Genomic DNA, 27,312 nt, shown 5'->3' with positions numbered 1-27,312 from the left:
ATAAATTAAAAAATAAAAATAATTAAAATAGTGACTAAAAATAATGAAATTAAAAAATCAAGTGTTTGTGTGCTGTAAACTTCAGTGTATTTTTTTAACTTAAATTTTGGGCTTGATGAACCTTCGGCCAATAATTGTGCGACATAAAAATTGGACCTACCACTATTTTATTCTCTGGTGCCTCTGCTTGAAGAAAGTTAATACTTTGGGGTTTTAACAAATCTTCAGGCCTAAAATGATTTTGTAAATGTGTGCAAACAAAATAAAAACGCAAAAAACCGAAAGGGCAGCAAAAGCGTTAAAACAGACCTGCCGTCATGTTGTTACTTTAATATTTCATGATTTATTTTTAAATAAATGACAGTCATACTGTAATATCAATCCTGTGTCTCCTCCTACCCCAGCACCTGAGTCATTGTCACCGCCTAGACTCCTCTCCCACACACACCCAGCCAGCTGCTGGACTCACTACAGTGCCCGTAACAAACATGGCCACCGCTGCCACACCACGCCCCTCCCATACAGACGTAAACATGTCACAAGACAGCGCAGGTACGGGGAAGCAGCCATGTTGACTGTGGGCACCGGGTCTCCAATTCCTGGTTCTTTCTTTGTTACAGACACAGCTTATCACGTTCTGCGCCGTCATTCTGAGGGCTGTCGCACACAGGTCCGCCTCGGGGGGGCTGTATTGCCGGGTACACATCCCAGAGCTCGCTTTTCCCGTCAGACACAGCGGAAGGAAGATGTTTCCGGGCACACACGTCACTTCCGCTCAGCTGACGCACCTTTCATAACAACAACAGCCCGACTGGGAGCCCCGGAGAGATGTCCACGGGGGCCGGAGGTGCTGGGCGCTGACAGGGGACAGCAAAACCTGGGGGGTGAGAGGAGGAGGGGAGAGTGTCATCAGAGGGGGTGAGAGGAGGATCGGAGAGTGTCATCAGAGGGGGTGAGAGGAGGAGGAGGAGGAGGAGGGGAGAGTGTCATCATCAGAGGGGGGTGAGAAGAGGAGGAGGGGAGAGTGCCATCATCAGAGGGGTGAGAGGTGGAGGGAAGATTGTCATCATCAGGGGGGGTGAGAGGAGGAGGAGGGGAGAGTGTCATCATCAGAGGGGGTGAGAGGAGGAGGGGAGGGTGTCATCATCAGAGGGGGTGAGAGGAGGAGGGGAGAGTGTCATCATCAGAGGGGGTGAGAGGTGGAGGGGAGGGTGTCATCATCATCATCAGAGGAGGGGAGGGTGTCATCATCAGAGGGGTTGAGAGGAGGAGGGGAGGGTGTCATCATCAGAGGAGGAGGGGAGGGTGTCATCATCAGAGGGGGTGAGAGGAGGAGGGGAGAGTGTCATCATCAGAGGGGGTGAGAGGAGGGGAGAGTGCCATCATCAGAGGGGGTGAGAGGTGGAGGGGAGGGTGTCATCATCATCAGAGGAGGGGAGGGTGTCATCATCAGAGGGGTTGAGAGGAGGAGGGGAGAGTGTCATCACCAGAGGGGGTGAGAGGAGGAGGGGAGAGTGTCATCATCAGAGGGGGTGAGAGGAGGAGGGGAGAGTGTCATCATCAGAAGGGTTGAGAGGAGGAGGGGAGGGTGTCATCATCAGAGGAGGAGGAGGAGGGAGAGTGTCATCAGAGGGGGTGAGAGGGGACTGACCTGTCATCACATCCTGGGGGGGAGGGTGAACTCTGACACTTTCCATTAATAATTAGATTGGGGTCATAGAGTTCTAATTCTGGGCAGACCAGACAGGAGATAGTGGGATCTACTGTGACCATAGAGGAGTTCTATTATCTGGATAGACCGGGGTCAGAGGACAGTCTAAAATCTAATATCTGGATAGATCAGGGCTGGGGAAGATCCAATATCTGGATGGACCAGAATCAGGGAAGTTCAAGTCTAGATAGACCAGAATCAGGGAAGATCTAATCTAGATAGACCTGAGTCAGGGAAGATCTAATATTGAGATAGACCGGAGTCAGGAAAGATCTAATATCTGGATAGACCTGAGTCAGGGAATACTTAATATCTAGATATATTTAAGAGGATCTAAAATCAGCGAAGACTGGTGTTACTGAGCTTATCCATATGCACAGCTTCGTTTAAGAGAATCTATTATTGGGATTGGTGGGCTTCAGAGGGATCCATCGTAGAATAGACTGTTGATGAAGGATCTGCTATAAGGAGACACTTGAGTAATCACTGGGGAAGTCCAGTGTCGAGGAATCTACACTACATTTAGCGAAGACTTATTATCTGGGAAGTCTTGATAAAGAAGGATTCTAATATCAGGAAAGATTGGTGTTAGGGGAGGGATCGCTCGTAGGGTATTGGCGGGAATCTAGTATTGAGATAGGCTAGCTAAGGCGGGATCTCTTCACAGAATAGGTGTATATTGTGGGATCTGGTGATTGAGGATCTACTACCAGGATAGGTTTAGGTTTGGAGGAATCTGATGGTCTTCACTCAGTAGATTGGGCTAAGTGAGGCCACTATGGAGGTTTGCAGGGCTGCAGTGTCAGGAAAATAAAGTTTAGGAAGATATCCGGTATCCTCGTAGGCTGGGTAGGTTTTTCTTATATAATTATTACAGCCAAAAGAAAAGAGGTCATGTTCTAGCATGTTTAGGGCATAGGCTGGGGTGTAATTATAGGTGGATTAAGGAATAATTGATTGTTGCTGGTTATTAGAACTGTTGCATGTAAAGTAAGGGGAGGATTAGAAAAAAAGAAATTATTTGAGGTTGGTAGATAAAGTAAGTTCTGAGTCGGGCATACACATTGGGTTTAAAGGGAGAAACGTAGTGAATAATTTACCAACCAAAATGGTGGTGATGCCAGCTATCTGAGGGGATAGTGCAAACAGAACGCCTGGAACATTTGTTTACTTTTTTGCGCTTCTGCTGGATCTGTTGGCAGTCAGTAGATCCAGGGAATGTTGCGGAGGGACTCGGGAGGAACCTTGCTGTATCCGAGTGCCGACTGCTTACCTTGGCTGCGGAGTTGGAGGAACTACTAAGCAAAGTTGAATCACAATTAAAACCATGAGTGGCGGCAATGGAGAGTCCTCAGCTACTTCAGCAAGAAGGATGCCTAGGGAGGACTTTGCAGCGGGAGATCCATCACAGAATGAAGAGCGGAGTGGACAACTCCCTGGAGCCTCGGAGGAGGACATGAGCTACCTAGAGGCCCACCTGCATCGTAGACTGAAGGAATGGGGACCTTTACTTATTGCGGGGCAGCGACTTCTGGTGTGGGAGCGACCCCTGCCTAGCCTGATAACAGCTGCTGCTGTCCATGGAGTGTTTTGGTAAGATTTTGAGAACCATAGAGGACATCATCAAGTGGTGTATTCTCTTTTTTATTATAAAAATCTGCCAGGTATCCAGATGTGCAGTATTCTTACAACTTTTTCTATTGTAAGGGCTTGTTTACTCTTCCTTCAAAATGTGGCTTTGGACACGCTTTTTTAAAGCACCCTGAATGCCAATCAAAGCACCTGTCACTAAATAATATGGTGATCTTACAATTCTCTTAACACATTGTGTTTGCTTCAAATATTCTACCCCATGTCGCTTTCTTGGTGCTCCAAAGCGTCTCCAAAGCCTCCATAGAAGTAAATTTTTTTTTTTTTTTTTTTTTTTTTTTTTTTTTTTGGTTGAACTAGGTGGACTTGTGTCTTTTTTCAACTTGACTAACTATGTAACTATGCAACGCTCGCTAACAGTATCTTCAGCTTTTGAGAGGCTTTTATTCAGAGTTTGCTGCGCTTTGATTTGGAGATATTGCAGGCATGAGATATTCCAGGATGCACTGGGAAAACAACAAGCGAATCGGAAAGCGCTCACTTCCGGTTCATGTGTATATATGCTGGCAGTGTCCGGTGCAGACATCACATCAGTGTGGAGCAGCAGGAAGGTGAGTAGGTCTGGACTGGAGCGGAGCAATTAGCAGATGGCACACATGGTGTGCAACATGGGAACGTTTAAGCGGAAGGTGAATGGGACTGGAGAGTGAGGACTGAGCGGCAAAGGATGGGTGCCAGAGCAGGAGAAATTAGTAGATGTAAAATGTGGTGTGCAGCATGGAAGGGGGAGGTGAGTGGGGACCGGAGAGAGAGGAGGATCAGAACACCAGAGGATATGCAGAGCTGAGAGTTAATACTTAGTGGGGGATCAGCAGAGCTGGGGGTTACTTCTGAGCGGGGGAGATCAGCAGAGCTGGGGGTTACTTCTGAGCGGGGGGATCAGCAGAGCTGGGGGTTACTTCTGAGCGGGGGGATCAGCAGAGCTGGGGGTTACTTCTGAGCGGGGGGGGATCAGCAGAGCTGGGGGTTACTTCTGACCGGGGGGGGAACAGCAAAGCTGGGGGTTACTTCTGACCGGGGGGGGATCAGCAGAGCTGGGGGTTACTTCTGACCGGGGGGATCAGCAGATCTGGGGGTTACTTCTGAGAGGGGGGGTTAGGAGATCTGAGGGTTACTTCTGAGTGGGGGGATCAGCAGAGCTGGGGGTTACTTCTGAGCGGGCGATCAGCAGAGCTGAGAGTTACTACTGAGCAGAGGATCAGCGGAGCTACTACTGAGTGGGGGATCTGCAGAGTTGGTGGTACTACTGAGCGGGCGATCTGCAGAGCTGGGGGTACTAATAAGCTGGGGATCTGCTGAACGAGGGTACTAATAAGCTGGGGTTCTACTTGGTCCCTTTAAAGCAAATGGAAAATCAACACACAGGGCATTTGCCAGGCCGAGACTGAGGACATGACACAAGAGATGGTCAGAGACTGCAGACATTATACAGGAGATGGTCAGAGACTGCAGACGCGATACAAGAGATGGTCAGAGACTGCAGATGCGATACAAGAGATGGTCAGAGACTGCAGACGCGATACAAGAGATGGTCAGAGACTGCAGACGTGATACAAGAGATGGTCAGAGACTGCAGACGTGATGCAAGAGATGGTCAGAGACTGCAGACGTGATGCAGGAGATGGTCAGAGACTGCAGACGTGATGCAGGAGATGGTCAGAGACTGCAGACGTGATGCAGGAGATGGTCAGAGACTGCAGACGTGATGCAGGAGATGGTCAGAGACTGCAGACGTGATGCAGGAGATGGTCAGAGACTGCAGACGTGATGCAGGAGATGGTCAGAGACTGCAGACGTGATGCAGGAGATGGTCAGAGACTGCAGACGTGATGCAGGAGATGGTCAGAGACTGCAGACGTGATGCAGGAGATGGTCAGAGACTGCAGACATGATGCAGGAGATGGTCAGAGACTGAACACAACACAAAGATGGTCAAAAGACTGCAGACATGATGCAGGAGATGGTCAGAGACTGCAGACGTTATACAGGAGATGGTCAGAGACTGCAGACCTACTACAAGAGATGGTCAGAGACTGCAGACCTACTACAAGAGATGGTCAGAGACTGCAGACGTGATAAGCTCCTTGAGGGTAGGGACTGATGTGAATGTACAATGTATATGTAAAGCGCTGCGTAAATTGACGGCGCTATATAAGCACCTGGAGAATAAATACAGGAGATGGTCAGCGACTGAAAAGAACACAAGAGATGGTCAGAGACTGTGGGCATTAAACAATAGATGTGGGTGTAACCTAGGGTGGTCTTCCTGGATAAACATCCTCCGTAGGATCACCCGCTCCTCCAGACTGACATCCTGGTAATTTGCAGAGCTCCTCCCAAGAGCCAGCTCACTGCTTGCTTTAAGACATTTAGATCTTGCTTGAGCTAAATTGTGACAGGATCTCATTAACCTCCAGTACAGTGCTGTACTTCAATATATTTGTGCTGGTAAATGGAAGGGGACAGATAGGTGTTGACTTTGGTTCTCTTGTAATTGCAGGTTGTTCTCATACTTGTCCCCGCGACCTGTATTTCTGGTCAGCTTCTTCCTCCTATGTATCCTGGGTGTGCAGCACTGGAAGGCCTGGCTACTTCAGTACTGTAAAGGTAACACACCTCTGTCTAATCTTATATAATATTTGCTTGGGTGGAGTGTTTTTTTTAATTGTCTTTTTAATAGCGAAGCAAGAATAATAGCTGTATTAAATCATATTTAAATCAACATCCTCCTTTCAGTTACAAAATATCAAAAAGTTGAAGTCAACATAAAACTGCATTCAGATGCAAGTTAAAATCTGTTTCTATGGCAACAAAAGCATAGATAAGGTCAATATCTGGAGAGAATGGTTAGGGGTTTTATTTATATACTCTTTGTTATTATATTCAGCACTAAAAAATAAAATTGATGAAAGATTTTTTTTTTTTTTTTAATTCGGTAAAAATTTAAATTCCATATGTATGCAATAATACCTTGGATTATGAGCATAATTTGTTCCAAAAGCATGCTTGTAATCCAAAGCACTCATATATCAAAGGGAGTTTCCCCATAGGAATCAATGGAAACTCAGATAATTCGTTCTAATGGCACTGCTAGTGTATGCAGTACCTAATGTGACCAGAGGTGGTGGGCATCAGAGACACTCGGAAACACTCGGAGACGCCTCTGGCCAGCTGCGGTACTGCACACCCCAGAGACTTGAATTCTGCTCGTCTTGTGAGATAACGCTCGTAAATCGAATCAGGATTTAAGAAAAAAATAACGTCTTTGCGAAACGCTCCTAAACCGCGTTACTCGCTTTCCACGGTTTTACAGTATTTCCTATTATACCTGTTTCCAGCCAGCACGTGGCGCTGTAGCCTGCTTCTTACACACTCATATGGCTATTCCTACCTGCTTTGTTAAAAAACAATTGTTTATTGAGATCAATAGCTTAACCTCAGGTTAGGCACACAGATGAATAAGTGATTTGTCACCTCTCCCTCCCACCTCCCTGTGCTCGCTATTGTTCCGTTAAGTCAACCATACATGGACTGGCTGAGATTCAATCCAGCTATGGGCAGGCTGACTGCACCCAAGTCGATCCATCCTTCAACTTGGGTACAACCTGTCAGGTTTTTTTACATGCAGCTATAGTGGCCAGCAGTAATCATTGTATTCTGCCAGCCAGGAAGGCTCCCTGAGCCCAGCCTCCCACTGCTAGTAGAACACAATAGTGCTGTGGGTGGCATTTTCCCATCAACGCTGACTGTGTTTATGGGGGAATTGAGCGATTTTTATTTTTTTGGGTGGAAGGAAAGGAAATCAAATCATGTATGGGCTGCTTTCGACTTTCAGTTCGAGAGAGAGTCTGAAAGCAAGCAGCCTCTGCTGTGTGGTCGCGGTGTACCATGTTTTCAGGCAGGGAAAGATGAAGGGGAAATAATTAGGCAGCTGGCAGAAGGAGAGAAGAACAGGCAGACGATTACAATAGGGAATAGTGGTTTCACCCTGCTGGCTGTGCTGTCTGGCAAAGGAGTATGAATAAAAAGGCTGGCTGAACAAAACTGAGCTGAGCAAATATGCTTGCAAGGAAATTTGTTCTCTTATCTGTATTGGCTTTATGGCTGGATATCTTTTTTTTTTTTTTTTTTTTTTTTTTATTGACTGAACCTTCTTGTTTTACAGTTGAGACTCGGGCAGAACCATCCGGTGACAGGTGAGCACAAGCAAAATGTTTTCTGCAAGATTATATCACTGTTTGTCTATATCTCCTAGATTGTAAGCTCTAGAGAGCAGGGCCCTCTGATTCCTCTTGTACCAAATTGTACTGTAACTGTAATGTCTGCCCTCATTTTGTTAAGCGCTGTGCAAATGGTTGGCGCTAAATAAATCCTGTATAATAATAATAATAATAATAATTATTAGTTATTAAACTGCCAGAGCTTGACTTGGTAAATTACATTTTAAAACATGGCAGCAAGTAGCAAGCAAGAACTCTGTATTCCAGTTGTCTCCACATATTTTATAACAACCAAAATATTGTCTGGGATCCAGCATACAGTGCATCCAGAAAGTATTCACAGTGCTTCACTTTTTCTACATTTTGTTATGTTATAGCCTTATTCCAAAATTGATTAAATTCATTATTTTCCTCAAAATTCTACAAACGATACCCCATAATGACAACGTGAAAGAAGTTTGTTTGAAGCCTTTGCAAATTTATTAAAAATGAAAAACGAAAAAATCCCATGTACATAAGTATTCACAGCCTTTGTCATGACACTCAAAATTGAGCTCAGGTGCCTCCTGTCTCCACTGATCATCCTTGAGATGTTTCGTTGGAGTCCACCTGTGGTAAAGTCAGTTGATCGGACAAGATTTGGAAAGGCACACACCTGTCTATATAAGGTCCCACAGTTAACAGGGCATGTCAAAGCACAAACCAAGCCATGAAGTCCAAGGAATTGTCTCAGAGACAGGATTGTATCGAGGTGCAAATCTCGGGAAGGGTACAGAAAAATGTTTACAGCATTGAAGGTCCCAATGAGCAGAGTGGCCTCCATCATCCATAAATTGAAGATTGGAACCACCAGGACTCTTCCTAGAGCGGGCCGCCTGGCCAAACTGAGCGACTGGGGGAGAAAGGCCTTAGTCAGGGATGTGACCAAGAAGCCGATGGGCACTCTGACAGAGCTCCAGCATTTCTCTGTGGAGAAAGAAGAACCTTCCAGAAGAACAACCATCTCTGCAGCGCTCCACCAATAAGTCCTGTATGGTGGCCAGACGGAAGTCACTCTTCGGTAAAAGGCACATGGCAGCCCGCCTGGAGTTTGCCAAAAGTCACCTGAAGGACCAAATTCTCTGGTCTGATGAAATAAAGATTGATCTCTTTGACCTGAATGGCAAGCATCATGTTTGTAGGAAACCGAGGCACCGCTCATCACCTGGCCAACACCATCCCTACAGTGAAGCATGGCGGTGGCATCATCAGGCTGTGGGGATGTTTTTCTGTGGCAGGAACTGGAAGACTAGTCAGGATCGAGGGAAATATGAATGCAGCAATGTACAGAGACATCCTTAATGAAAACCTGCTCTAGAGTGCTCTGGACCTCAGACTAGGGTGAAGGTTCATCTTCCAACAGGACAATGACCCTAAGCACACAGCCAAGGTAACAAATAAGTGGCTAATGGATAACTATGTGAATGTCCTTGCGTGGCCCAGACTTGAACCCGATTGAACATCTCTGGAGAGATCTGAAAATGGCTGTGCACCGACGCTCCCCATCCAACCTGATGGTGCTTGAGAGGTCCTGCAAAGAAGAATGGGAGAATCTGCCCAAAAATAGGTGTGCCAAGCTTGTAACATCATACTCAAAAAGACTTGAGACTGAAATTGGTGCCAAAGTTGCTTCAACAAAGTATTGAGAAAAGGCTGTGATACTTATGTACATGGGACTTTATTCACGTTGTGATTATGGTGTATTGTTTGGAGAATTTTGAGGAAAATAATGAATTTAATCCATTTTAGAATAAGGCTGTAACATAACAAAATGTGGAAAAAGTGAAGTTCGGTTGATACTTTCTGGATGCACTGTTTGTCATTTGAGAAATTGGTACAAATAAATAGTGCAGTGACCTTGTCTAAACTTAACTGTGCTGTGTATTTGTAGTGAGACGCTGGTTTCTGCAGGAGGCTCGAGTCAGCATCGGCTGCTGAGTGTGCGTGAGCTGTGCCATTACCTGGCTGAGACATGGCTCACCTGCCAGCAGTACAGCCAGGAACTGCTGCTCTACAAAAATCAGAACCCAGGGAAGGTGAGTCAGAATTGCGGGTTATTCACATTTGGTCAGGGGGGTTCCTTGACATGATTTTAAAAGATCAATATTTGTGTTGGATTGGGGATTTGCTGGTTTCTGTGGGTTGCCTCTGTTAAAGACATGGGTGGGATAAATTGTGCATTTATCCTTTTTGCCCCCCTATACCTAATATACACTAACCCACCCTCCCCCCTCCACAGACACATACTTACCATGATCTGACTTCTGTGGTTCCGCTGTTTGTTTACATCCAGCAGTAAGCTTTTATTTACTGCCCTGGCTTTGCTTGTGTATAGCAGCCCCACAGACTTCTATGGGACCGTCTCTGATTATCTCCGGCAAAGTCAGACTGCGCCAGAAATGATCAGAGATGGTCCCATAGTCCGTCTCTGATGGATGTAAACAAACAGCGGAACCACAGATGTCAGATTGAGGTAAGAATGTATCAGTGGAGGGGGAGGGTGGGTTAGGTCAGGGAAGTGGAAGGAGGCAAAAAGGATAAGTGCACATTTTTACCCAAAGAAATACTAGTTGGGTCTTTAATTCATTGTTCCTATGCTATGTCTTTTTTATGTGACCCAGTTTATCTTGTATATCAGCAGTGGAACAGAAAGGGCTGGTTGGGAAACTATTGCAGCACAGTCCTACCGCATTGACAAGGCAAAGTGTCTTGTCTGGTATGTGCCGGTTCACACTACTGTGTTGCAGTGGTGTGCAGGCACGATGTGCTGAAATAAAGTACTGCATGCAGTATGAGGCGATCCACTGACTAGCACCGCTTGGCCGGCAATTAAACTTTATGAAATGTCTGTGTGACATCTCAATAAAGTTTGTTTAAAAAAAGACAAAAACAAAAAAAAAAAAAAAACGAAACACTGCGCTGATCCTAGCCGGATTACTCGGCACTCCAGCCACTGTGCTGCATTGCAATGACTAGTGATGAACCAGCCCTAATGCATTAAATTTGCCAATACAAAGCATTCGATTTTCTTAAACTCCACTCTCCCCATTGCATCACTGATTGGAGAGTTATGTGATTCACTCTATGTGACGGCACCAGGCCAATTACCGGCACCATCACATGGGTGAAATCTATAGTTCTGTGTAAGCTACGACTTGAGCAGAGTGCTGCTTAGGCAGGGGAAAAATATTTAAAGCGGAGCTCCACCCAAGAGGGGAAGCTCTGCTTGTCTGCCCCCCCCCCCCCCCCCTTCTGCTGACCCATTTGGCACCTTTTGGGGAGGAGGGGAGAGCGGGTACCTGGTTTTGACAGATACCCGATCCCACTTCTGGCTCAGTCTGCTGCAACGAACTGAGCCGGAAGTTCGGCCCCCTCCCCCTCCTTCCCCCTTAGCCTTCTGGGACACTTCACCAAGTACTCAGTCATGTTTTGTGAAGGGGTCAAATACTTATTTCACTCATTTATTATGCAAATCAGTTTATAACTTTTTTGAAATGCGTTTTTTTTTTTGGATATTTTTGTTGTTATTCTGTCACTTAGGGGTGTACTCACTTTTGTTGCCAGCGGTTTAGACATTAATGGCTGTGTGTTGAGTTATTTTGAGGGGACAGCAAATTTACACTGTTATACAAGCTGTACACTCACTACTTTACATTGTAGCAAAGTGTCATTTCTTCAGTGTTGTCACATGAAAAGATAGAATAAAATATTTACAAAAATGTGAGGGGTGTACTCACTTTTGTAAGATACTGTACTTTTTTCCTTCACTGTAAATGGCCTACACCAGGGATATGCAATTAGCGGACCTCCAGCTGTTGCAGAACTACAACTCCCATGAGGCATAGCAAGACTCTGACAGCCACAAGCATGACACCCAGAGGCAGAGGCATGATGGGACTTGTAGTTTTGCAACAGCTGGAGGTCCACTAATTGCATATCCCTGGCCTACACCTATAGCAAGGGCATTACTCAACTTTGAGTCGAAGTTGCACAGTTTGTTTTTTTTTTTATCTACAGACACCCCTGATCTGCATAGGCAGTTTTTTTGGTAAAGGTGAACTAACCCTTTAATCATCCGAAATGAATATTCCCGGATCATTGCTCTTCTGTCTTGGAGATGGGGGTAGTGCCAAGGGTGCCTGCTTCATTAACAAACAGGCATGTTCACCTAAAGCAATGGTGCATGTTTAACACCGCAACTGTTTTACTGAGCAAATCAGATCTTCTGGGCTCCATCTCATGTCTAGGTTAGCCTAACCCTTTCTTTTCTGCACTGGGACCTAGGGGCTGGTAACTTCATCTTTTGCATATCCAGTGTATTCATTTTCTTTTCTCTCTGCCTCAGTTCTGTGCCATGGTTTGTTCGTGCTGTGCAGTGCTGGCTGTTGTCGGACATTATGTTCCGGGCATTATGATTTCCTACATAATACGTAAGATCTCCCATAATTGTTGTATCCTTTGGTATGCACATACAAACCTATACCTGTGACCGCAGCACTCTTTTATCTCCCTTACAGTTCTCAGCGTCCTCTTGTGGCCACTGGTTGTATATCGGGAGCTGATCCAGAGGCTGTACACCACTCTAGAACCTGTTCTGATGAAGATAGATTATACTATGAAGGGGGAGGACCTGCCTCGCTCACACAAGAGTAAGTGCTACACTCTGAGGGATTAAAAGAGAAGTGTGGGGTTTTGAATCACTTCAGCACCACTTCAGCCCCCCTCCCGGAATTATTTACCCCCTTAATGACCAGGCCATTTTGTGCGATATGGCACTGTGTTACTTTAACTGACAATTGCGCGGTCGTGCGACACTGTACCCAATTAAAATTGATGTAATTTTTTACCCTCAATACCCCCACAAATAGAGCTTTCTTTTGGTGGTATTTAATCATCTCTGCCATTTTTATTTTTTGCACTATAAAACTTATCCAATAAAATTTTTTTTTTAAAAAACTAATTTTTTCATCAATTTAGACGCATAAGCGTACTGTATATTGATTTGCGCAAAAGTTATCCCGTCTACAAACTATTGGATAGTTTTAGGGACTTTCCAATTTTTTTTTTTTTTCTGGTAATGGAGGCGATCAGCTTTTTTTTTTTTTTTTTTGGAGGACTGCGTCATTGCGGCCGACAAATCTGACACTAAGTGACACTTTTTGGGGACCAGTGACACCAAATACAGTGATCAGTGTATATATGACACTGGCAGGGAAGGGGTTAACAGGAGAGATTAAAGGGTTAAATGTGTTCCCTGCTAGTGTTTTTTAACTGTGTGGGGGGTGGACTGACAGGAAGAACACAGATCTCTTGCTGATTACTAGGAACAGAAGATCTCTGTGTCCTCCCTTGTCAGAACGGGAATCTGCCTTGTTTACATAGGCAGATCCCTGTTCTGCCTCTCTGTGGAGCGATCGTGGGTGGCTGGTGGACATCGGGTCCGCGGGACACGTGAATTGGCTCAATCCCTGTGCAGCGTGCACGCCCACAGTATCTAGTGCACCAAACAACGTACAGGTTTTGCCGCAGTATTTAAGTGATTATAAAAATAAAGCTTTATATTCCCCCCATTGACACCAATGATGGGCTAATGGGACATTATTCATCCCACTGATACCAATGATGGCACACTATTCATCCCACTGATACCAGTGATGGGACACTATTCATCCCACTGACACCAGTGATGGGACACTATTCATCCCACTGACACCAGTGATGGGACACTATTCCTCCCACTGACACCAAGGATGGGACACTATTCCTCCCACTGACACCAGTGATGGGACACTATTCCTCCCACTGACACCAATGATGGGACACTATTCCTCCCACTGACACCAATGATGGGACACTATTCCTCCCACTGACACCAATGATGGGACACTATTCCTCCCACTGACACCAATGATGGGACACTATTCCTCCCACTGACACCAATGATGGGACACTATTCATCCCACTGACACCAATGATGGGACACTATTCATCCCACTGACACCAATGATGGGACACTATTCATCCCACTGACACCATTGATGGGACACTATTCATCCCACTGACACCAATGATGGGACACTATTCATCCCACTGACACCAATGATGGGACACTATTCATCCCACTGACACCAATGATGGGACACTATTCATCCCACTGACACCAATGATGGGACACTATTCATCCCACTGACACCATTGATGGGACACTATTCCTCCCACTGACACCAATGATGGGACACTATTCCTCCCACTGACACCAATGATGGGACACTATTCATCCCACTGACACCAATGATGGGACACTATTCCTCCCACTGACACCAATGATGGGACACTATTCCTCCCACTGACACCAATGATGGGACACTATTCCTCCCACTGACACCAATGATGGGACACTATTCCTCCCACTGACACCAATGATGGGACACTATTCCTCCCACTGACACCAATGATGGGACACTATTCATCCCACTGACACCAATGATGGGACACTATTCATCCCACTGACACCAATGATGGGACACTATTCATCCCACTGACACCAATGATGGGACACTATTCATCCCACTGACACCAATGATGGGACACTATTCATCCCACTGACACCAATGATGGGACACTATTCATCCCACTGACACCAATGATGGGACACTATTCATCCCACTGACACCAATGATGGGACACTATTCATCCCACGGACACCAATGATGGGACACTAATCATTCCACTGACACCAATGATGGGGCATTCCGCTGATATAAATGATGGGGCACTATTCCTTCCACTGGCACCAATGATGGGGCACTATTCCTCCCAGAAACAGTAACAGGTCTTGCAATGGATTCCGTTTTCAGCTTGAACAGAACTCCTGCTAAGCATGCCTTTTGCAGTCGGCCTTTGTGATTCAGCAATATTGCCCTCTCACTCTCTCTCTTTCTCTCTCTCCTCTCTCAGAGAGACAAGTAAAAAAGGAGCAGGAAGAAGGAGAGGAGCCTACAGCAGAGACAGACAGCGAGAGTGAGATTGAGCTCTCCGGCTTCTCTCCAGAGGTAAGTGATCCCATCATGAATTCCTACTGCAAAGACAATTAAACATGAATAAGCTCATCTAAAATTATTAATGTCCATTGTGGTGTTCTGTGAGGCCTCTGAAAAGAAAAACAAGAACTGCTCTAGCTGACTTGTATTTAAAAGTGCAGGTTCCTTGGCTTGCATCTCCTTTGATGGAAGCAAAAAAAATATCTGTTGATAACTTCCTGTCCTCCCTGCCTCTGCTGACTGTTATCAGTGCCATTGTTCCAAGCTATCTCTGTGGATTACAGTACTTGACTCTTGACTCCCTAGGTATGGAGAGGAGATCTTCTGCAGTCCTGACACACTTAAGCAAGCTATAGATTATACAATGGTGGAAGGAAAGAAAATTGCTCGATTTCCCATTAATACTGACTCCCTCAGCGCCATTGTGTTTTGCCAGCAGTGAGCCTTACCTGCCTCACTGGAGCACTGGGCTGTGGAAGGGGCGGGAGCGGTCGGCTCAGGCTCTCAGCGGCTCTCTGAGAGGTTGATCCGGGTGTCAGTCCAGGATGTGGGTGAATCCCGACCATATGGGCAGGCTTTGGCTGTACTTCTCCTTTAAAACACAAGGTAAGACGCTGATGCTATCCGGTCATGCACTGAGCGCTCCCTCCCGATTCTGCTGGCAAGCTGGTTCCAGCTAATTGGTGCTTCTGTCCCACACACAGCCGGAGCAGTAAGCTGGGAATAGAATGCATCAATGTGCCTATAAAGTATAAATCCCTTAACTTTTTAAGGTGCAGTAGGATAGAGAAGCAGAATAATTAATGTCACATTTTGGTCTGCTTTAGGCTTCGTTCAGGTGGAGCGTATTACAGCATACACCTACGAGAGAGCCATGTTTACCTGCAAGGAAATGTTTCATGCGTCCCCGTGCAGGCAGTCCCATAGATGTCAATTGGTACGCAACGGCCGCACGGACACAGCTGCTGCTGCCAATCTGTAAGGTTGCAAAGCCCCCCAACACAGACACTGTGGGGTTGTTTTACTAAAGGCAAAAAGAATGTGCACTTTGCAGGTGCGGTTGGTCCAGAGCTTAATAAATTAGGTGAAGCTTCACTTTGCAAAGAATACCCAATCACCTGCAAGGAAAATACAAAAAACAGCATTTTGCTTACACACGATTGGATGATGGAAGTCAGCAGAGCTTCTGCTCATTTTCTAAGCTCTGAAGCAACTGCACTTACAGAGGAGTGCAAATGCACTTCGCAAAGTGCACAGCCTTTTTGCCTTTAGTAAATCAACGCCTGTGTGTGTGTGTGGCACTTTGTCCTGTTTTGATTGGTGTTGTGAATGCCAAGCTAGCATGATCGACAGCAGCACCCCCCCTCCTTTTTTTTTCTCCCTCTCCCCCCCACTTTCTCCCTCCCCTCCCCCCCCCTTTCTCCCTCCCCTCCCCCCCCCTTTCTCCCTCCCCCCTTTCTCCCTCTCCCCCCTCCCCCCCCTTTCTCCCTCTCCCCCCCCCCTTCCCCCCTCTTCCCCCCCCCCCCCCTTCCTCCCTCTCCCCCTCCCCCCCCCCTTTCTCCCTCTCCCCCCCCTTTCTCCCCCTCCCCCCCCTTCTCCCTCTCCCCCTCCCCCCCCCCCTTTCTCCCCCCCCCCCTCTTCCCCCCCTCTTTCTCCCTCTCCCCCCCCCCTTCTCCCTCTCTCCCCCCCTTTCTCTCTCCCCCCCCTTTCTCCCTCTCCCCCCTTTCTGCCTCTCTCCCTCCTTTCTCCCTCTCCCCCCCCCTTTCTCCCTCTCTCTCTCCCCCCCCCCCCCCTTTCTCCCTCTCTCCCCCCCCCCCCTTTCTCCCTCTCTCCCCCCCCCCTTTCTCCCTCTCTTCCCCCCCCTCCCCCCCCTTTCTCCCTCTCCCCCCCCCCTTTCTCCCTCTCCCCCCCCCCCCTTTCTCCCTCTCCCCCCCCCCCTTTCTCCCTCTCCCCCCCCCCCCTTTCTCCCTCTCCCCCCCCCCCCCCCCTTTCTCCCTCTCCCCCCCCCCCCTTTCTCCCTCTCCCCCCCCCCTTTCTCCCTCTCCCCCCCCCCTTTCTCCCCCCTTTCTCCTTTTCCTCCCCCCCTTTTTCTCCCTCCCCACACACCGCTGTTTAACCACACCACTCAGTAGGAGACAAATAGCAAATTATATGTAACTGACACAGCTTGTGTGTGCCTTGGCTTGAGCTCTGCAGTAGAAGCGCCCAAAGTTCTAGGTTTATGAAGGGATGGGGCTCACAGACGGTACTAGGCACAGCTAAGGATGGGATTTTATGGAGAATTGTTCAACGTTTGTTATTCCTTCGTCCTCCATTGTGGAGGGTTTTTTTTTTTTTTTTGTAGAAGTTGTACGCGTTGCCTAATTTAAATGTTTCTTTCCAGATGGATGTGCGGATCACAGCCTTGGCTCTTTCTATTACTGACTCTGAGCTGTCAGATGAAGAGGCCTCTATACTGGAGAGTGGAGGGTTCTCCGTATCCAGAGCTACTACACCACAGCTGACCGACGTGTCAGAAGGTGAGATAATACAGCTTACACAAGGGAGTGGGCAAGTTCATTTACAGCTAAACTCCAGGCAGATATAGGAAAAAAAATATTATATGCTGTATATGTGTGTATTTCTAAATGCAGCTAGTACGAATACCTGATTGATGAAGTCTCAGCAGCACTCAGAACCAGTATCTCGAGCTATCTGGTAATTTGCAGACCGTCCTTGAGGCTGGGTTCACACTGGTGCGATGTTAGACATCGCATGTGATTCGCATCGCGCTGCTGTGCAGATCACATGCAATGCAAATTCAGCTATACAGATTGTATGGCTGAATTTGCATCGCATTAGCACCAAAATGGTTAAGGACCCTTTTTTTGGTCCGCACCAGAATCGGATCGCATGGGTGTTGACACCCATGCGATCCAATTCTTGCACCATTTGACAGTTCGTACTGCAATATGCGAACCAATCTGGGGGTGTCATTAACTTTCTATTGACACATGCAGCGGTTCGCATATGGCAGTGTGAACTGCCTGCGAGTCCTATGCTATGCGGGAACCCGCAGTGGAATCGCGCTGATTCCCACATCGTGTGAACCGGCACTGAGAGTATTATATATATTTTATTAAAAAAAAATATATATATATATATATATATATATATATATATATATATATATATTGGCAGACATCTTAGGTAAAACATAAAAAAAATGTATCCCCTTCATGACTAGAGCATTTTTCGCTATTCAGCACTGCGCTACTTTAACTGGCAATTGCACAGTCATGCAACGCTGTACCCAAATTAAATTTATATCATTTTTTTTCACACAAATAAAGCTTTCTTTTAGTGGTATTAGATCACCACTGTTTTTTTTTATTTCTTATTATATAAACTAAAAAAGACCCAAAACTATAAAAACGAAAAACCTATATTATCTACTTTCTGTCATAAAACAGATCCAATAAAATGAAATTTCTTCATTAATTTAGGCCAAAATGTATTCTGCTACAAAAAAAAATCCCAATACGTGTCTATTAATTTAAGGTATGGCATCTACAAACTATGGTATATATACTGGAATTTATGCAGCTATAAGCACTATACTTGTAATGGCGGTGATCATTGACTTGTAAACTCAATTAAGGTGTAGCTAATTTTTTCTATACCCACTGTATGCGTTTGTCAACACAGAACTCTGTGCTGTGATTGGCCACAGCAGATCAGCAGGTTTCAGCCATAAATCATTGGCTGAAATCTGCTGACAAACACGTGTTCAATCACAGCATGGGTCAGCAGGGCAAACCCGGAAGAGAGGGTGTGACTTATGGATACGCCTAGCCTGGCTGTACCGCCCGTCCGCAGTAAATGTACTGCGGGCGGACGACAAGCAGTTAAACTTTAAAATGGTTGACTGGTTTATGAACTTCAACTTCGAGGTGATCCCCAACCTTCCTCCCCCACCATGACGCCCCCTAAATCCCTTTTTTTTTTTTTTTTTTGTTGCTTATTACCCCTATACATCCTTTTTTCTGCAGTCTTCAGGCCGGTTCAGTTAGGTCCAGGGTCCTTCTTTGGTGGCAGCGGTGAGCTGCCTTAATATATTAAGGAGCACTGTGAGCCCTGAATTTGTGATGATGCTTCACCATGAGATGTACAGTCAGGTCCATAAATATTGGGACATCGACACTATTCTAATTTTTTTGGCTCTATACACCACCACAATGGATTTGAAATGAAACAAGATGTGCTTTAACTGCAGACTTTTAGCTTTAATTTGAGGGTATTTACATCCAAATCAGGTGAACGGTGTAGGAATTACAACAGTTTGTATATGTGCCTCCCACTTTTTAAGGGACCAAAAGTAATGGGACAATTGGCTGCTCAGCTGTTCCATGGCCAGGTGTGTGTTATTCCCTCATTATCCCATTTACAAGGAGCAGATAAAAGGTCCAGAGTTCATTTCAAGTGTGCTATTTGCATTTGGAATCTGTTGCTGTCAACTCTCAATATGAGGTCCAAATAGCTGTCACTATCCGTGAAGCAAGCCATCATTAGGCTGAAAAAACAAAACAAACCCATCAGAGACATAGCACAAAACATTAGGTGTGGCCAAATCAACTGTTTGGAACATCCTTAAAAAGAAAGAACGCACCGGTGAGCTCAGCAACACCAAAAGACCTGGAAGACCACGGAAAACAACTGTGGTGGATGACCGAAGAATTCTTTCCCTGGTGAAGAAAACACCCTTCACAACAGTTGGCCAGATCAAGAACACTCTCCAGGAGGTAGGTGTATGTGTGTCAAAGTCAACAATCAAGAGAAGACTTCACCAGAGTGAATACAGAGGGTTCACCACAAGATGTAAACCATTGGTGAGCCTCAAAAACAGGAAGGCCAGATTAGAGTTTGCCAAACAACATCTAAAAAAGCCTTCATAGTTCTGGAACAACATCCTATGGACAGATGAGACCAAGATCAGCTTGTACCAGAGTGATGGGAAGAGAAGAGTATGGAGAAGGAAAGGAACTGCTCATGATCCAAAGCATACCACCTCATCAGTGAAGCATGGTGGTGGTAGTGTCATGGCGTGGGCATGTATGGCTGCCAATGGAACTGGTTCTCTTGTATTTATTGATGATGTGACTGCTGACAAAAGCAGCAGGATGAATTCTGAAGTGTTTCGGGCAATATTATCTACTCATATTCAGCAAAATGCTTCAGAACTCATTGGACGGCACTTCACAGTGCAGATGGACAATGACCCGAAGCATACTGTGAAAGCAACCAAAGAGTTTTTTAAGGGAAAGAAGTGGAATGTTATGCAATGGCCAAGTCAATCACCTGACCTGAATCCGATTGAACATGCATTTCACTTGCTGAAGACAAAACTGAAGGGAAAATGCCCCAAGAACAAGCAGGAACTGAAGACAGTTGCAGTAGAGGCCTGGCAGAGCATCACCAGGGATGAAACCCAGCGTCTGGTGATGTCTATGTGTTCCAGACTTCAGGCTGTTATTGACTGCAAAGGATTTGCAACCAAGTATTAAAAAGTGAGAGTTTGATGAAACTGTTGTAATTCCTACACCGTTCACCTGATTTGGATGTAAATACCCTCAAATTAAAGCTGAAAGTCTGCATTTAAAGCACATCTTGTTTGTTTCATTTCAAATCCATTGTGGTGGTGTATAGAGCCAAAAAGATTAGAATTGTATCAGACTGTAAGTCTGAAGCGCCACACCAAAATTTTCGAATCCAGATTCAAGTTTGTTGGGTTTTTTTTTTTTTTAATTCTTTTTCATCACGAGGCATCAACTTAAGAGAAGGTATAGCATACTAGCCCATTATGTTACACTTGCCTGCAAACGAAGCCTCCGAGGTCCCCGCTGGTGGCCGTGTCAATCCTCATCCCTCTTCCTTCCGGGGCCGAGGACTCCGGTTCTGTGACTGGTTGGAGTCGCATGACGTCACTCCTGCGCATGTACCCTTTCTTCAGTGTGCATGTGGTGATGACGTCGACGCAAGCGTATATAATAAATAGCCCCTAAACTGTGTAGGTTTAGGAGGTTTTTCCAGTACCTACAGACAAGCCTATAATAAGGGGAAAGTGGTGTGTAAGGGTTTACAACCACTTTAACCTCCTCATCTGCAGGCTGCCACTGTTTGCTCCTCCTCTCCTGCATGTGTCCCAGTAGAAGCCACGCTATGGGGGTGTTCACATACCGGTGTGCTCCCAAGCTGCGCTTTGTTTGACTGACATCAGCAGGATCCAATGGCTCCCGCTGCTGCCTGAGTCTCCTGTGAGACCAGGAAGAGGGGAGAGTAGAGCTGCAGCCAGGCACAGTGCTGGATCGAGAGAGGACTTGGGTAAGTGTTTAGGTAATGCATTAAGGTAAAAAAAAAAACATTTTAACTTTAGAACTACTTTAACATGTAATAAAACTCCAGGGTTTCAGCACCTACCACTTTTTTTTAGCACCAAGTAAGAGACGTGTCCATCACAGCCTGGGCTCTTAGAAGATGGGTTGGATGATACAGGACATTATTCAACCTGGAAGACCGGCAGCACTGTACCTCTGAGCGCAGTAGAATTGCAGGGAATAGTGCCTGGGATGAGGAGAGAATTGCAGTAAAAGTTGCCTTTTTTTATTGTCACAGGTGCTAAGTAGCAAAAGATAGAATTCTGTTTAATGTATCTGGAACATTTTATTGTTTTCTTTGCTTTTAGATTTGGACCAGCCGAGCTCTGCGCCCGAAGACACTGCTCCTGCCACTGGCGCCACTGATTCTCCACTTTGGTTGGGACACCATACAGGAGACGGGAAACGCTTGCCAACTGCTGAGACCTCCCTTTTACCGACTCAGACTCTGTCCCTGAGCCTAGAGGAGTTGTTGCCCACACTGACCTCCCCGCTTCACTTTGTCAACACTCATTTCAATGGAAGGGGCCAACCTGTAGGACTGGAGGTTGAAATCCAGGCCCGGAGCCAGGGAGACACCCTGCAGAGCCCAGTAGCACCTCATGGCCGCCCGGGACTTTCACGTCCTGAAAGTCAAGAATCCGAAGATGGGGAAGATTTCGAGCTCCTGGAGCAGGGAGAGTTGGATCTGCTGCAAGAGGAGGCGGAGGAAGCTGAAAAGCACCTAGCTGCCATTAGTTCCTCTTCACCAGCTTCTTCTCATCTACAGCCAGAAGACACGGCTTCTAGGCCAGAGAAGCACTAGAGAAAGCTTTTGTCTTATTTCCTCGTATCTTCTCTGTCACTCAAAGTTTATACACCGCTGTACATGTTGCCCCCTGTGGGATGAAAGCGTTGTACACACACTGGGTATTGGCTAAAAGCACAGAAATATCACCAGTTTTCTCTAAGGAGGAATGGTTTTTAATCCAATCAGTCCACCTCTGCCTTTTTAATTTAACCCCATGAATTTGCATATAGTGTTATTACATGCCTGTTACATACGATTGTTCTGTTTTTTTTTTAACAAAACCCCTAATAATCCAGCCAGCCGGCTTCATGACTGGGAACCTCACCAACCCAACAATTTGGTGATCTGACTTGGTTTCATGGAAGAGTGTTGTGCTGGCTGCATGGGGTTTTATTCTGGCTATTGTTTATCAAGTTCTGTAGGTAGCAAGTGTTCATAAATGAATTGTCATCAATATTTCCTCCTGTATTCATCTATTTAATGGGAAGAGAGGCCAAAAAAACATGACCGCTGCATCAATGGAAGTGTACGTTTGGCATTTCTTTACCCTTTTTGTCCGTTCTTTGTTTCCTTAACCTGGCATTGGAGACAGTAGAAATGCAGCTTAATAGGGCTCTGTGTTATGACTCCTTTAGGAATATTACAAGCTTCATTTTAGGTGCATTTCTGCCACATCCAAGTGAATTGAGGAGAGATGAAAGTGGAATGAAAGGAGTTGCGGATGTGTGAATTTTAGTGCATTTGTCATTAATTCAGAATTTATAGCTGAACTGAAATTTGAAGAACTCCATTTGCAGTGGGAATTTAATGGTTAAATACTTGTTTTTGCCTAGGGCAGTGATGGCGAACCTTGGCACCCCAGATGTTTTTGGAACTACACTTCCCATGATGCTCATGCATTCTGCAGTGTAGTGGAGCATCATGGGAAATGTAGTTCCAAAACATCTGGGGTGCCGAGGTTCGCCATCGCTGGCCTAGGGTATAATCAAAAAGCACTTTTACTTAACTATAGATGGTTTCAATCTCGGCCGGTTCAGCAGGGACCAGACGAGATTTGATCCATGTATGGGCAGGCTGATTGTACCCAAGTTGATCAATCAAATATTTTATTTATTCAAAGAACGTGGTCAAGGACAAACATCTGGTTACATGCCTTAAGTTGCAAAAAACCAAGTTGATAAATCAATAGACTTGTGTACAAGACCAGCATGTTGGATTTTTAGCATGCGACTACTGCCAGTGGCTATAGCGGCTAGCAGTAATCATTATGCTCTCCCAGCAGGGACGGCCCCCCATTACCACCCCACCCCCCCCCCTCCCGCCAGGAGAACACAATAGCTTCACGGGAGGATTCCCCCATCAACACATGATTACAGGAAAGAAAATCGCTTAATCTATGGCCAGCTTTACCTTCTCCTTTGCTCCACCAGGTAGCAGGCGTTCTCCTCTTCTTTCCTAGCTCCGGGCTTGTTGTCCTCGCTTAGGCAGGCCATACATTTAATTATTTATTATTTAATAATTATTATTTTCATTAAGTAATTATCTTCTTTTTTTGTTCAACTAGCTGATTGAGGATGGGGAAATCTAGTCATTTGTTTTTATTCAATCTTGATGTAGATGGGGGAAATCACTCCCGCAAAGTTATTGTATTCTGACAGTGGGGAGACTTTCCTACCTGATCAGTGCCACCAGCTATAGCCGGTGGTACTGAACATTCAGGAAAAACCCCAACAGGCTGTTCTACCAATCGACTTCTGTACAACCAGCCTGCTCATACATGGATCTAAATTCGGCCTGTCCCTGCTGAAACAGACAAAATTCGATCCATGTATGTCCGCCTTTACAATACTCGATTGTTTGGTTCTGCATTGTAAGTAATGATGTTGGAGCATCAAAGAGGGGTGATTTGGGGGACTAAAACCGTCAGGAGGAAAGGATGAGGTAAGCAAATGTGCTTAGTAATGGTACCCTAGGCAAAAACGAGCATTTATCCCTTACAGCACCAGCCTGTTACCTCACTAAGAACCAGTGATGTCACTCAGGCACTTTGGGTCATTCTTTGAAACTTTGGTGTGGCCCACAATTCCTATTGTATCCATTGTCCCCTTGTCTGTCTCAAAGGATAGTTAAAAAAAAAAAAAAATGTTCTTTCTTTGCTCTATTGTGTATCAGCACAGAGTGCCCTCCTATTGCATCCTGGAAGACACAGCAGGGCCTCTTGTCCAGTTATTGTTTAAAGTACATGGCATAATAAAGACTGAAAATACTTGACCCTTTAAGGCAGTGGTCATCAACCCTGTCCTCAGGACCCACTAACAGGCCAGGTTTTATGTATTACCTTGGGGAGATGAAGACTAGAATACTGCAATCACTGAGCAGCAAATTATATCACAACAATATCACCTGTGATGTATTTCCGTTATCTTGCAAACCTGGCATGTTATTGGGTCCAGAGGACAGGGTTGATGACCACTGCTTTAAGGGAGTCCTAGTATTTGTAGGTTGTGCTGCAGAACCATATTTCACCACTAGGTGCTGCTGTAGTTGAAAATTTAAATTGCAGATTGTTGTCCCAACAAAACCTGGAAGTTGTTGGAAAGGAGAACACCTCTGTTGTTATTATATTATTATTATACAGGATTTATATAGCGCCAACAGTTTGCGCAGCGATTTACAAAATGAAGGCAGACATTACAGTTACAATACGGTACAAGAGGAATAATCGGAGGGCCCCGCTCGTTATTAATATTATTTGGCATTTATATGGAGCCATCAATTTACATAAAGCTTTACATACTATCAATTCATCTCGGTCCCAAGGAGCTTACAGTCTTAGGCCCTTATCTCATGAGCTCACATACTAGGGGGCAATTTATACAGGAGCCCATAGACCTACCAGCATGTGTGGGAGGAAACCCATGAGCGCACAGGGAGAACATGCAGATCGTGTCCTGGCCAGGAAGAGGACACCAGTGTTCAAAAGGCAGAAGTGCTAACCACTGAGCTTCCTGGTTATACTACATGGGATAGTCCCAAAAGTGGGATTTCCAGTTTTCCTGGAAATACCCTTAACTTGGCCCTAGGTAGTACAGTGTCTTTTACTGAACCAGCATTAGGACCATACGTTCCCAATACCAGCACACTGCAAATGTTCCGTGATCTCCCCGTGCTTTTCTCATTTGGCTCGACTCCTGTTTTCTTCTGCTGGTAAAGGGTTATGTGCCGATAAATCATCTGTGAATAAGCTATGATGTCTGTAAAGGCAGGTCAAGTCCTCTCCTGTCATCGAGAAGTGTCCGCTTCTGAAATAAATCAAATCTTTAAAAATGTAGAACTATATGTAAAACTTTTCTTTTCTTCTTTATTTTGGATAGAGCAAGGGGGATTATAACAGCTGTCAGTTTTTTGGGTTTTTTTGCCATCTGTGTCCCATTGGGGAGATTTCCCTTCACTTCCTGTCCTATAGCCAAACAGGAAGTGAAAGGAAATCTCTGCAAATTAAGGGAATCCCTTGGGGACTCTCAGGTCACCAGAACTAGCGCCCCCATTGGAAGATTTCTCTTTCTATTACTTTTCTGGGGACAACCTAACATTTTCTTTCAATGATAATGGTAAACAGGACAAATGGAGAAGGGGAATCTCCCTAACGGGGACACAGACAACAATAAAAACAGACAGGGGTTCTAATCCCTATCCAAAAAAAGTTTTGCCTTTTAGTTCTACTTCAAATTAGAGCTCTAATATTTATTACAAAATTATATTTGGTTATCTAATTAACGTGATATATTTTATAGCTTTTTTTTTTTTTTTTTTTTTTTTTTTTTTTTTTTTGCAACTGCTGTACCTACATGTATATTATTAGAGACTGAAAACGATTTGGACAATGGATCTTGTGTACAGAGATCAACCAGTGTCTTGGCTCCATGACTTCTTTGAAGGAAAATTCCACCTCTTGCAAAAAAAGATAATAAGTGCACCAATGTTACAAACAAGCTAAAACTTTATATATATATATATATATATATATATTTTTTTTTTTTTTTTTTTGCATTTGAGCCTGCAAAGCATTGCAACCACGATCAGTACCTTGCGGGTGCAATGCTCAGGCTCCTGCAGAATATTCTTCCACCTCCGGTCTTTACATTGGACCCTCAGCTATGGAGATGGATGAAGTATCAATGGTCTGCCCGTGCGGTGCTGTTACTCACTTAAGAGCTCCATTAAGAATGATGGCAGATGGGAATTGTAGCGTTTTCATAACTCTCCAAATATGACATGACTGTATGGGCCAAACCATTGCACTGCCACTTTCAATTTTAAAATTTGACAGGGGCCATCAGGGAGAAGAAACCCCCCCCCCCCCCCCGTATTCTGTCAGTGGGAAGGGGAGCTGTTGACTCCCTTGTTTCATGTTACACCCTAAATATACCTTCAGAAAGGTGGAGTTGGCTTTTAAAGTTCACCTCCAACCAAACTATATTTCTTTTAAAGCCTAACTCCATACTAGGTTAAAAAAAAAAAAAAGAAAGAAAACATGAAAAACTTCACTCCCTAGCTTTGTTTTAATAAATGCATGTCTGGCTGCTATAGTCACTTAATCTCCAATGCTTACCCCTACAGACTTAGCCGGTTACCGATCCATTGCTGCTCCTGTTCCTGGGCTGCATGTCATTCAGCTTGCTTCCTGTGAGCCCAGTATGTCAAGGCTCCACCCCCACCCCCCTGCCCTGGACTTACAGGAAAATGCTGTGGAATGTGGAACTATGTCTTCTTTTAGGAGTCCTGAGCTAGCAGTTGGGCTTTATGTTCTGCTTGGATTGGGGTAGGACTATAACCTCTATCAGGTTTTTACTGCTGTATGTGTCCCTATGGGAGAAATGTCCTTCACTGACCACCAATATAGGGAACATTCCTCCCACTGACCACCAATGTAAGGAGCATTCTTCCCACTGACCACCAATGTAAGGAACATTCTTCCCACTGATCACCAATGTAAGGAACATTCTTCTCACTGATCACCAATGTAAGGAACATTCTTCCCACTGATCACCAATGTAAGGATCATTCTTCCCACTGATCACCAATGTAAGGAACATTCTTCCCACTGATCGCCAATGTAAGGAGCATTCTTCCCACTGATCACCAATGTAAGGAACATTCTTCTCACTGATCACCAATGTAAGGAACATTCTTCCCACTGATCGCCAATGTAAGGAACATTCTTCCCACTGATCGCCAATGTAAGGAACATTCTTCCCACTGACCACCAATGTAAGGAGCATTCTTCCCACTGACCACCAATGTAAGGAGCATTCTTCTCACTGATCACCAATGTAAGGAACATTCTTCCCACTGATCACCAATGTAAGGAGCATTCTTTATTTTTGCTGTGCTGCCAGGGCTGGCATCACAGTTCTGTGCTGGGACCGCGCTCAGTTGCATGCTCCTG

At 45.3% G+C, this 27,312-nt stretch overlaps 1 protein-coding gene across 1 annotated transcript; it reads left to right on the top strand.

The window, feature by feature from the left end:
* Window positions 1-1,329: 1,329 nt before the first annotated feature.
* RETREG2 (reticulophagy regulator family member 2) lies at window positions 1,330-26,396 on the top strand. The gene is made up of 9 exons (XM_073634311.1): window positions 1,330-3,304; window positions 5,862-5,968; window positions 7,527-7,557; window positions 9,512-9,656; window positions 11,966-12,050; window positions 12,138-12,269; window positions 14,578-14,672; window positions 17,044-17,179; window positions 21,382-26,396. The coding sequence occupies exons 1-9, from the start codon at window positions 3,039-3,041 to the stop codon at window positions 21,876-21,878; spliced, it is 1,494 nt and encodes a 497-aa protein (XP_073490412.1). The 5' UTR covers window positions 1,330-3,038; the 3' UTR covers window positions 21,879-26,396.
* Window positions 26,397-27,312: the final 916 nt, after the last annotated feature.

Source organism: Aquarana catesbeiana, linkage group LG06, assembly GCF_042186555.1.
Source record: "Aquarana catesbeiana isolate 2022-GZ linkage group LG06, ASM4218655v1, whole genome shotgun sequence".
In the NCBI taxonomy this organism is placed as follows: domain Eukaryota; kingdom Metazoa; phylum Chordata; class Amphibia; order Anura; family Ranidae; genus Aquarana; species Aquarana catesbeiana.
This window is presented reverse-complemented; position numbering and strand designations above follow the sequence as displayed.

Bases quoted from the DNA above. Each gene is read 5' to 3' on its own strand.
- RETREG2 (XM_073634311.1), top strand. From the start codon at position 3,039: ATGAGTGGCGGCAATGGAGAGTCCTCAGCTACTTCAGCAAGAAGGATG. The intron at 12,270-14,577 runs GTAAGTGCTACA...CTCCTCTCTCAG, and splicing joins CCTGCCTCGCTCACACAAGA to AGAGACAAGTAAAAAAGGAG. The intron at 14,673-17,043 runs GTAAGTGATCCC...GTTTCTTTCCAG, and splicing joins TCTCCGGCTTCTCTCCAGAG to ATGGATGTGCGGATCACAGC.